The following is a 12,901-nucleotide window of genomic DNA, read 5'->3' on the forward strand; positions in this document are numbered from 1 at the left end:
GGTGGCGGATTCTCCTCTCGGCTCAGGAGCGTCCCCACCCTTAAGGGAACTACTTTAGGATGTCCCCAAGGTAGATCCCGTGGACCCTATGGACTCTGAAGAAGGAAATTACAGTTATGGTATAACATACCTCAGTTAATTTTTTCTTCGAGGTCCATAGGGTCCACAGGGCACCCACCCTGACGCACCTGGCCTCAGTTGGGATCTGTTTTTTGCCTTTTTATATCACCGATACCTTCTTCGTATTTTTAGAGTGTTTCTTGTGCACATTGTACTACTTTCTCCACTTTCCGTCTCTTACCATTAGGCTTGTTTACAAACTGAATGCCTGTGGCAGAGGGCGGGGTTTATAGGGAGGAGGACTGATGCATGCTGGGAGCTTTAAAGCTTAAGCGGTTTGGTGCAATGGATCGCTCCAACTACATACCCCAAGGTTGATCCTGTGGACATCGAAGAAAAAGAGTTAACTGATGTATGTTATACCATAACTCTTATTTTCATGCTTCAGTAGCCTGTTTCTGCATTCCCCTCTTTTGCACAGAGTGTGAACCTTCTGCGGAGGGCTCGCCCTAATAGACACCTCTGGGATTCTAAGCTACTTGCCCCCTTCAATTTTCTACCTGCTGCGCAGCGGGCATAATGAGCCTCCTCCTCTGGGAATGCTCACTTGGCCCGCCTAGTCAAAAATGCTGCCCATCTTAGACCAAATACGTGCATTCACTCCTGACTTCTGCTTATTTAGCTAAAGCCATTGTAAATTGTACGGATTCTCTTTAGGAGAGCCTCAGCTGCGTCAGATGAGATCATCAGAGGGTGGCCTCTTATATTGAAGAGGCAACAATAGCTTCCAGTGTCAGCATCCTTGCTGGCAGTTAGGGGAACTCTGTGGCTTAATTTTTGGCGTGCTGACTCAGACTTTAGGAAGGCCATAGGAGCTCTTCCGCTTTCATGTAATTTGCTGTGCTCCTATATTGGTCAGAATGGTAGCCACAATGACTGCGCCACGTCGACCTTCACCTCTTCTGCGACTTCGGTTGCGAACTTCTACTTTTTGCTCCTTCCTCGGAGGGAAGGTCCAAGGGCCAACCGTTCTCAGGGGGTCTTTTTCAGTGTGGGAGGCCTACTTTTGCTGTTTCCATCACCTGGATAACGACCACGTAGGATGCCTGAGGGTGAGGTTTTCTCACCAGCGGCTATGCCATAGCCTTTCTGAAACTCCCTTGATCCTATTTTTTCCCTACTGGCCACTTCCAGCTGGCCTCCTGAGTGGGACTTTTTACCTACCCATTCCAGGGTTCTTGAAGCCCTTCAGGTGGACGTCTTCCCGGTCCGGCAGGAGTTCCTTCTCTCTGATTTCGTGGATTTGCGGGTACTCCACAGGCTGCAAAGGGAGGGAGACATGTTAATCCTAGTTGCTTCCTATGGTCCTTGTTAAGCTTGGTATCTATCAACTCTCTGCTGTTTCTTCCTTGTGGCCGGATCTTCTGTCTCAGGGCCCGTGCTTCTATCCGAGTCCGGCCCATCTCGTTGCTCTTGACTCAGTCTTGAGCACTTCTGGGTTCTCCAGGTTGGTTCGGTTCATACTATACTGTATTACTGTATGCCATATGTAGCTATAGGAAAGGGAAAAAGCGGGAGGTGAAGACGCACAGGCAATCATAGATTGATGATTATACAAAATACGTGATATAAACACTATTCCTCAATGTAATAAGGGAAAAGGAATTTTTAAACATTAATAAAGGTAGTGGTGGTGCTCACTATAGTTGGGTAAAGGCTTGTCAAAGAGAGAGTGGAAAGAACTCTGTTTGGTGAGCACTCTTTCTGTAGAAAATGATTTAATTAAATCTTAACTTTTAATAAATATATTAAAATAAAGAAGTACATCAAACATAGACAAATACAACATCGGATGAGGATCCACAATACATTTAGGCATACATATCAAACAAAGCAGATAAATATGTATAATATAAATAACAGTAACAGGAAAGTGTCACTGTAAAGGCATCACTTATGAATCCATCTAAATTGTAGCGAAATATTTAAAGAATATATACATATATAGACATATATCTAAATGTATCTACATAGACAAACACAACATCGGATGAGGATCCACAATACATTTAGGTGCACATATCAAACAAAACAGATAAATATGTACAATATAAAAGTGTCACTGTGAAAGCATCACTTATGAAACCATCTAAATTGAAGCGAAAATAGTTAAAAAATATATACATATATAAACATGTATCTAAATGTATCTGTCATCTGTTTTAGGAATAAGCGATGTCGATACACAAAGTATCCTTAATGTCATATATTCAGATACATCTAGTGTTGAATTCGAGTCTTCATTCTTTGTAACGCTCTAAATGGCAGTTTCTGACCACTTCAACACATAAAATAGACCATTGCCGAGTATCACCCTCTATTGTTTAAATAAGTAAGGACAAAGCAAACATGGAATATCAGTAAAGTCAGGATATAGTACTACTATTCCTCATTCTTCTGCTCCCCACCTCTGCAAAATGCTATTTGTGAGGAGTGAGAGATTACCGGAAAGCAGTTTATCCCTAGAAACAACAGAATAACTGGGACGTTGCTCAGGTTTCGTTTCTGCTTTTGGGTGTCATACTATCCGCATTGGACACTCAATGAGAGAATTACTGGCTGGAGATAGTCCTCAGTTAATAGAGATAAAGACAAACAACACACTCAGTTAGTATCAAAAATAATACGGTCAAGTTGTATTCAGATCCAATGTGTGTGTTTTATTGCTGCTGTTGTCACGTTCAGAATTGGGTAGTTAGTGTATTTAAACATCAATTATGTAATGTTCATCATATCATAAACAGTCATGCTGCATACAAACGGTGGCAAATATCCTTAAATGTCCGTGAATGTCATACTAGTGAGGTCTATATATCCCAAAATCATCTCCTCCCAGACAACATCTGAATATACAGTCCCAGATTAATAATGGGTAAACGATCTACTCGTTACAATAAATTCAGCACCTATACACGTATGGAAACACCCCTGATGCAAATCAGGAGTATTCTCACGAGGAAGTATATACATATATTATACGTCTTAAATGTGTTCAATACTGACAGATCATAAAATAAATTGGATCATAATACTGAAGACGCATGTTTAGTACATCAAAATATATTCGATATTGACAGGTTATTAGGTGACAAAAAGTAGACCCTGACAAGGGAGGGGATAGAAAATTATACTAATCCCCGCAGTGCATAAGTCAGATAACTGACTATAAATTGTGAGGGTCCAGACTCAATAGTATATAGCATGACTATTACAACATAAATTACAATAGTGGGTTATGCATAGCATGACTGTCATTTACATGAGATAAAATTTAAACATGATTGATTCTGAAGGCAGAAAAGATGTATTAACTATAGAATTAATATCCCGCTGCTGGCCTAACAATATAGCCTCTGTGAGGGTAACTTTAACCGACTATGGTTACTGGAATCGGGACAGACATAGAGTGTATGCGTCCATCATAACAGGGGAGCGCGCAATCCAACAGCATAGATAATCATAGTGAATCATAAGATTCCCGAACCGGGTACAAACTAGTAATGAGGGTGTTGCGCCGTATAGCCACAAGCATCCATCCGTCCCGTCTGTCCCCGACGCGCGTTTCGCTGTTAAGGCTTGATCACGAGGGTAATCACATGTGACAGAATTCCTGTTATATACAGGTGTGTGTGTTTGGCTGACCTATCAGTTCCGTGAATTTAGACTGACACATATGCAACTAATCAGTATGCCGGTTCGCAAGAGATATGGTACAGGGACAACTAGTCAGATAATTATCCCTTACTACTACCAGAATGTCCTACCAAAAAACAAAGCTGCAGATATTCATTCCTAAACATAGCGATCATAAATGTATACCGAAGATGGAGCTGCTGATATTCGTTCCTGATACAGAAAATAATGTATGCAAATTGTAATGATCTAAGGGAGTACACATCATTGTTACATGTCTAACATCATACTCCGCTGTTAATTATACAACAGTTGAGCATGATTAAATTAGTACAAAGAAAAAACTATGTATTCTTAATATCAATATAAAGAGTATGTTAAGAAACATATCACTATGGCAGCGTTAATATATGTGAAGGTCAGTTGTGCTGCTGACCATCCATGATAGCCGTCATAATGATAAAACAGTATGACCCTTAAGTAACATCCACCATTCTACAATGTTATAGGGTCAGATAGCCAATATCCTTATTTAGGCTCCGTAGGGAAGAAGTAGCAGTGACTCAAAATCACTCCCAACCCATGACATGCTTTCATTAATCTATTGCATGTACAAATAATGATCATCAACAGATATAGTCGCTCCGTATTAGTCATATTTATAGTAGCTTAAATAAAATATCCTAAATGGCATAAAGGTATTAATTGTTAAGTGAATAGTGATATGAGTGCTTAAGACGTGTAAAATAAAGTGAATAATGTGAATAATTATATTTCGTTTTGTGTGTGTGAAAAAAATGAGGGGGATTAAGGATGCTAAATATTGTGAAATTATAAATACTTGCCTATACGTACTGATTTTAAATTAATCAGTATTGTTGCAGGTGAATGTGATATTTGCAAACCATACTGATCATGTGCCTGTGGTGTAAAAAACTTCAAATTAATCAAAAAACTAAAATCAAGTGAAAAAAAGGGGGGGGGAGGAGGAGTGAAAAAAACACCCTTACTGTTGAAATATGGTGCCTTAGGAACCTGATATATTACAAAATATTAGAGATAAGTGTGACCTAAATCAGTGTGTTGAAATTAGATGTTAATAAATAAACGTGTTTGTGGCTACATCGCGAATAATCCTATACCTAATTAATACCAAATAAGATCGAAGTTATGCCCCAAATTTCTTAAGAGATATATATAATAGCAGTATAACAAAAATTATATATATTCAATGGGATATTGATGGATTAGGGTATAATGGGTTACTGGTATCCCATTGATTCATACAGGCTATCTGGAATACATCAAGGTCAAAAAAGAGGGGAATTTACGGAAGTATCCGTGTTACACCTATAAGAATGCTAGGTAACTGTTAAACTCGTTCAGACCATCCGGTGTAAGGGTGCTCAATTTAAATATCCATTCTGTTTCCTTCCTAAGAAGGGTTGAGCTCAAGTCTCCACCTCTTATCCCCATTTTCACTTTTTCTAAACAGAATACTTTGAGGCTTTTAGTGTCACTATTGTGTTGTCGTGCAAAATGTCTTGCCACTGAGGTAATTTTTCTCATTTTACTCATATCAGTTAGTGTATTTCTAATATTACCCACATGTTCCAATACACAAATTTTTAAGGCTCTTGTGGTCATGCCTATGTACTTATATCCACAGTCGCATGTTAGGCAGTAGATGACTCCAGCTGTGTTACAGTTGTAGAAGCCCCGTAACGTGATATGATTGCCATTTCTATCTTGAATAGTGGAAGTCAATTTGATATAGCTACAAGCTCTGCAACCTCCACAGGGATAGGTACCCTCTAAAATGGGTTTCTTATATGGGTTTAGCTCAAAGTGACTGAGTTAAGTAATCCCCCAGATTTTTGGCTCGTCTCCACAATACTAACAGATCTAAAGTCTTTCCCTCCTTTAATTTGATCATTGACAACCTCCAGAAAGAGTGAGAATCTAGCCTTTTAAAATGCTCACAGGATCTAATAACTATACTCAAAACACAATCTGTTAGTATTGGATGGACTAGAAAAAGAAATAGAGGGACAAGGTAGAAAACTAACACAGTGGGAACAAGACCAACAATTTCAGAGATGTTTTGAGAAACACAAGAGAGACCTAGAGAATTTTGAAAAAACAATCATAGAACGTAAACGACACAAATTCTCAAGGGATAAAAGAGACTTCTCTTCCGGTTAGATATTCAAATGGAATCAACATCCCAGACAAATATTCCAGAAGAAAGATAAGTATAATTACTCTTCATCTGAGGTCGAATCATCCGGCACAGAGGAATACCCGGATAAGAGAAGAGACTCGAGGTCAGATTCTCCCACCACTGCGGTCTCTTTTTTTAGACAAAGTAAGAGATATCAGAGGAAGGTATCAAACAGGAGGACAACGTGGAGGGGGAAGAAGTGGAAGAGGTACCCCAAATTGGGACCCACCCCTGCCATCACGACAATCAGCGAGAACCAACAGGTGGAGATAGCACACAAGAGGATGAACTCAAAGTCATAAATTTGTCGGATAAGACCCTCTCTCTAGCACAACTTTCCCTATTAAAGAAAGGACTTACCTTCTCTCCAACTACCAGCTTGAACCATTTCCTGTGGGAAAAAGATCTACAGCTTTTTGGGAGAAAGCTCCTCCTAACAAAAATTTTTCAAAACCAAAAACGAAACATGGATTTACCATGTTCCATCACACAGGAAACAGGAAGTAATAGAATGATCAATACTATATCGACGTTGGACACCATACAAGACCAAGAAGCACTTGGTATTTTGAAAGAATTAGCAGAAGAGTCCTCTTCTTTCTTAACCACACCTAGAATTGGAAGAATGAGACCCATGTGCAAAAAGAAATCCACTTCCCTCCATATAATACTTGTGCACAGGTACAAGTTTTCATGGAACTGGTCTCCAAAGATATGGATAGATTACAGGAGACACAACAACAATTCCGTATTACTAACCACAACATCACACAAACCGAGAAGCTAGCATTGAAAACCATGAAAGAATGGAAACATATAATTATTAAACCATCAGATAAAGGAGGTAATGTGGTATTGTGGCCGAGGGAAATGTACATGAGAGAGGTTCTCAGACAACTCAATGACACCTCGTGTTACACCAAATTGTTGCTTAACCCAACTGAGAATTTTCACTCATTTTACAATAAGATGATCCAGGGAGCGCTTAGAGAAGGTATCATAACGAAAAATGAGTTTGACTTTTTACAAGTCAAATCCCCCAAGGTACTCACGTTTTACGTACTCCCGAAGGTGCACAAGAATCTGAAGAACCCCCCCAGGCAGGCCCATTGTATCGGGTATAGGCAGCCTGTCAGAACAAGGAAGTAAGTTCGTGGATATTCAGCTGAGAGAATATGTCCAGACTCTTCCTTCATACTTGAGGGACACCAGAGATGTGTTGCAAAAAATACATGGGATTAAACTGGAGGATCACTACATACTTGCCTCCATAGATGTAGAATCTTTATACACATCCATTCAACATCAGGATGGCATGAGAGCGGTTAGATACTTCCTGGAAATGGACAGTAGAAGTGATTTTAACGACTTCCTGATAAGATTACTGTCATTTATTCTCAACAGAAACTACTTCACTTTCCACAATGGCTTTTACCTTCAGATAAGGGGAACAGCTATGGGGACCACTTGCGCTCCCACGTACACCAATCTGTTTTTGGGGTGGTGGGAGCGGGAGGTGGTCTTCTCGGAAGCTAATGAGAGATATACTCAGCATGTAATACAATGGCTGAGGTATATAGATGACATATTTGTCATCTGGGGGGGGGTGAGTCAGCATTCTCAGAATTTATGGGAGTACTAAATACCAACAACCTCAATCTGAAATTCACATGGGAAATTGGTGCAAAGACTATCACATTTCTGGATCTAACCATTAACAAAGAGATCAATGGGGAAATTACCACCACCCTGTTCAGAAAATCAACAGCTACCAATAGTTTGTTACATGAACAAAGGAGAATTCCTCCGTTTAAGGCGTAATTGCTCTAATGAAGTGGAGTACACTAAACAATGTGAGGCCCTAACACTGAGGCTGAAAAACAGAGGCTACAGCAACAGGACCATTAAAAAAGCCAGATATCAGGTCTCCCAAACCAACAGGGAAGCATTGGTGTTCCCAGAACCAAAAGAACAATAAGGTGATAAAGAATTGAGATTTGTAGTAGATTTCTGTAGGGGGTGGAAGGAATTAAAGGGGATCCTACAGAAACATTGGCCAATTCTATTATTAGATGCAGATCTGAGGACACACCTCAAAACAAATGTATCACTAAGTTGGAGACGAGCCAAAAATCTGGGGGATTACTTAACACAGTCACTTTGAGCTAAACCCATATAAGAAACCCATTTTAGAGGGTACCTATCCCTGTGGAGGTTGCAGAGCTTGTAACTACATCAAATTGACTTCCACTATTCAAGATAGAAATGGCAATCATATCACGTTACGGGGCTTCTACAACTGTAACACAGCTGCAGTCATCTACTGCCTAACATGCGACTGTGGCTATAAGTACATAGGCATAACCACAAGAGCCTTAAAAATTTGTGTATTGGAACATGTGGGTAATATTAGAAATACACTAACTGATATGAGTAAAATGAGAAAAATTACCTCAGTGGCAAGGCATTTTGCACGACAACACAATAGTGACACTAAAAGCCTCAAAGTATTCTGTTTAGAAAAAGTGAAAATGGGGATAAGAGGTGGAGACTTGAGCTCAACCCTTCTTAGGAAGGAAACAGAATGGATATTTAAATTGAGCACCATTACACCGGATGGTCTGAAGGAGTTTAACAGTTACCTAGCATTCTTATAGGTGTAACACGGATACTTCTGTAAATTCCCCTCTTTTTTGACCTTGATGTATTCCAGATAGCCTGTATGAATCAATGGGATACCAGTAACCCATTATACCCTAATCCATCAATATCCCATTAAATATATATAATTTTTGTTATACTGCTATTATATATATCTCTCAATAAATTTGGGGCATAACTTCGATCTTATTTGGTATTAATTAGGTATAGGATTATTCGCGATGTAGCCACAAACACGTTTATTTATTAACATCTAATTTCAACACACTGATTTAGGTCACACTTATCTCTAATATTTTGTAATATATCAGGTTCCTAAGGCACCATATTTCAACAGTAAGGGTGTTTTTTTCACTCCTCCCCCCCCCCCCCCCCCCTTTTTTCACTTGATTTTAGTTTTTTGATTAATTTGAAGTTATTTACACCACAGGCACATGATCAGTATGGTTTGCAAATATCACATTCACCTGCAACAATACTGATTAATTTAAAATCAGTACGTATAGGCAAGTATTTATAATTTCACAATATTTAGCATCCTTAATCCCCCTCATTTTTTTCACACACATAAAACGAAATTATATAATTATTCACATTATTTTACATTTTGAGGAAGGCTGAGAGCCGAAACGCGTTAGTGTGACTGGTGAAACATCGTGGCTGACTTGGGAACCCAGACGGATAGGGTGAGAGATTATTCTACAGTATCCCTTATCCGGATTAGAGGGACGTTGATTGCATGGTTTATTTCCCCTGCTTTGGTCTGAAGGCCCCATTTGGTACGTGTCCATTTGTCTGTTTATGTGTATAAATAAATTTTTTCAGTATTACACTATGGATTGTTTCTTTTGATATCTATGAGGTATTGCGGCTCATAGGAAAAATCTAAGTTGGAGTATTATTCCATTTTTTGGATACAGAGGGGACGGACTACGGAAGCTTAGATGTAAGTGGACATATGACATTATTGTTTTACCGACTTACATCTATCTCACGGACTTCTTGTTCTCTGTTCTTTTTTGAGGAATTCGCTAAAGAAAAACAGCATTATAAGAAGGATCTTGCTTGTGTCGGACTTGTTACCATATTACTGTACATATTCACGAAGACCACAGATTCTTTTGAAGTACCCTTTAGAATTTACATTTAGATACATGTTTATATATGTATATATTTTTTAAATATTTTCGCTTCAATTTAGATGGTTTCATAAGTGATGCTTTCACAGTGACACTTTCCTGTTACTGTTATTTATATTGTACATATTTATCTGCTTTGTTTGATATGTATACCTAAATGTATTGTGGATCCTCATCCGATGTTGTATTTGTCTGTTTGATGTACTTCTTTATTTTAATATATTTATTAAAAGTTAAGATTTAATTAAATAATTTTCTACAGAAAGAGTGCTCACCAAACAGAGTTCTTTCCACTCTCTCTTTGACAAGCCTATACTGTATGCCAGTGAGTTCTCCCCTGCAAGCCTTTGTCACTGCTTTGGCGGATCTACTTTGCTTGAGGTTCCGCCTGGAATTTATTCCCAGCGGGTTTTCCTTCTCCTGGGTCTTTGTCCTACGCCTATTTTCTTGGAAGTTGCAGGCTCCCACACTTTCTGTCCTCTTCAGAAGCAGTTTGCTCAGGTGCCTGACGTACAATCTTTCCTCCTTGGATGGTGGCATTCCTCGGCTCCTTGGACTGTCTTTGGTGCTTTGAGCTCTTTAAGCCCTTAAGGCTCTGCTGACATTAGTTGGCTTACATGGATGACCGCTTTCCTCATCCTGATCCTGTTTGTTTCTTTGGGATGCATTGTCCTGTCCCTCCTCATGGGTTGTTTCACTGGGACCTGGCTGTCCTTTGAATTTGCTTAGGCTACCTTCTTTCGTTAGTCCCTCAGTTTCTCATCACCAGGAATGTTTGGTTCCTGTGCTCAGGCACCTATTTTTCTACGAAGGAGGCCTCTTTGTATTGTGCCGGCCCTCCGCATCTTTGTGGTTCGGACTAGAGTTCTCAGTGGGACAGCTCCACTTTAGTCCTATATGAATTTCGGAAATGGGTTTGTCCCGATTCCATGCTTGATGTTCCGTTACGCTGCTATGATGTCTGTCCTTTCTGTTCCATCTTAAAGGTCGGATTTTTTCACTGGAGTATGCTTCTTGGGTGGTTCACCAGCGTTGCATCTGGCTGAGCAGCTTCGTAGAGAGGCCCTATGGTCCTCTGTCCATGCTTGGCCACCTTTTGGGATTCTCAGCGCAGTTCCACTGCGTACCATTCCGTAATGGTATAGCTTTGGGACTTACCATGGTCTAAGCCTGTGTCCCCTATGGATTGTGAAGAAGAAACAAGGACTTGTGTCTTACCTGGTTAAGTTCTCTTCTTCAAACTCCACAGGGGACACAGGCCACCCACCCTGATGCAGCGGGCTGGCTTGGTTTTTTACTCTACTTCCAGAGCATTTCTGGGTGTTTGGACCAGTATGTGTAGGTCGGTCTTCCCTCTACTTGCTCCTGCCTTGGGCTTGCTAACGTAACTGTGCGGCCTGGGGCGGGTATAGGGGCGGTGGAGCCATGGCCGCGCAAAGAAGTTGTACTATTTGGTGCCTGGACTGCTGTACCCATGATCTAAGCCTGTGTCCCCTATGGAGTTCGAAGAAAAGGACTTAACCAGCTAAGACATAAGTCCTCTTTTTTTTTTTTTTCCATATCTTAATGAACTCCATCCCAAAATATTTTTGTTTTGGGTTGCTTTCTTTAAGTCAATAGAAAAAATAAGTCACTGGCAAAAGTTGATTTTTTTTTTTTTTTTTTAGACATATGGTAGCATAATGTGGTAATGATATGTTATACAGGTGTCACAACTCGATACTGGCAGCTATATTAGAGAGCAGTAAGACATAGCGGTGTCTTTTTTTCTCACTAGCTTGCTATCTTTGAATAAATATATCTCCCATTCTGATATATAATATATTTAGTTGAATTTATACTTGCCTGATCCTCTGCAAAATACTTTAGTAGAAATTACAGCACTTATTTGTCAAGATTGAAAATATAAATTGGTTTACTACCCCACGTCTGTTTAGTAATTTGTCCTGGAAAGGTAAGGCTTGTTTTTAAGCGTAATCATTTGGTTTAATAAATAAGACCTGTCGCATTTGAATTTTTTATGTTGTATGAGTTGTTCTTTTGTTGGGTTCCACTAGGTTACTCCATCCAGCCTTCCATTAGAACTGCACAGTTTGGAGCCTTTGGGGGCAACCCAGGCTTCTCCTACTCGTGAACGTTCACCTGATGTGATCTCGAGTGCTTCCACTGCTATGTCCCAAGATATCCCAGAGATTGCCTCAGACACACTACAAAGAAGTTACCCAGCCCCTATATCTTTAGGCCTGGCTCCAGAGGGTATTGACACCTCTAATCATGTACCAAGCATGAGCTCTGCAGCTTCTGCCCTCCACCTTCTCTCAACACGTAATCGTAACACATCAGAGTATGCACTAAGACCATTGGAACTTGTGTCTTCTGGGACTGTTGATGAGCTGATCAGTGCTCAGTCTCTGGACAATACAACTCCTCAGGATAAAGTGGATGAAGTCATGTCTCACCCATGGCCTGCAGCACCTGATATAACACGGGAGACCCGAAATAATTTAATAGAAAGGTAAGTCATATTTGTAAGAATAGAGATAATTTGTTTTTACATTTGATCACCTTCTCTTGCCACTTTAGTTTCATTGGCAATAATGCTTTTACTTGCCTTAATATGATAGAGAATATGTATGTGTGTGGTGTGACTAAAATGTCCTTTTTATATAGCATATATTGTGACACTGACACCTTCAAGATGACATTCACAAATTAATTATCTTATGATAAGTATGCCTTATTTGTCAGGGTCCAAAAACAATTCTTAATTGGCTATCACTTCTCCAGTAGGTTGTCTAACTTTTCCAACATTGATTGCCCCTTAAACTATCACCTTTGTAAGGCTTAAGATCCACCTAAACTATATCCTAATTTAACTAGAATTAAGCTCATGTCTTATTTCCCCTTAATTTGTTAGTTCCAATTCCCTATATACAGATGTATCCACAAACCTCTTACTACCTTGCGTGTTAAACAGCCCTTCTCGTGGCGCCATGGCGTGGTGTGACTCTGTAGCGCTGAGCATCTTTTCCTGCGACTTTCAGCCTTCAAATGCATCTTATTCGCAAAGTAATGACACACACGCAGCTTCTGCTGATCCAAATTATATATTCCATGCCTATAT

The 12,901-nt window shown here is 39.7% G+C and overlaps 1 protein-coding gene across 1 annotated transcript in view; it reads left to right on the plus strand.

Annotated features, from left to right (window-relative positions):
- EDC4 (enhancer of mRNA decapping 4) overlaps positions 1-12,901 on the plus strand; it is a 516,382-nt gene that overhangs the window by 295,310 nt on the left and 208,171 nt on the right. The window contains exon 18 of the mRNA XM_088470908.1: positions 11,835-12,292. Coding sequence (XP_088327034.1) covers positions 11,835-12,292 — 458 coding nt within the window. The remainder of the gene's footprint in view (positions 1-11,834; positions 12,293-12,901) is intronic.

Source organism: Taudactylus pleione, unplaced genomic scaffold (assembly GCF_031769625.1).
Source record: "Taudactylus pleione unplaced genomic scaffold, aTauple2 ptg000106l, whole genome shotgun sequence".
Classification (NCBI taxonomy): Eukaryota; Metazoa; Chordata; class Amphibia; order Anura; family Myobatrachidae; genus Taudactylus; species Taudactylus pleione.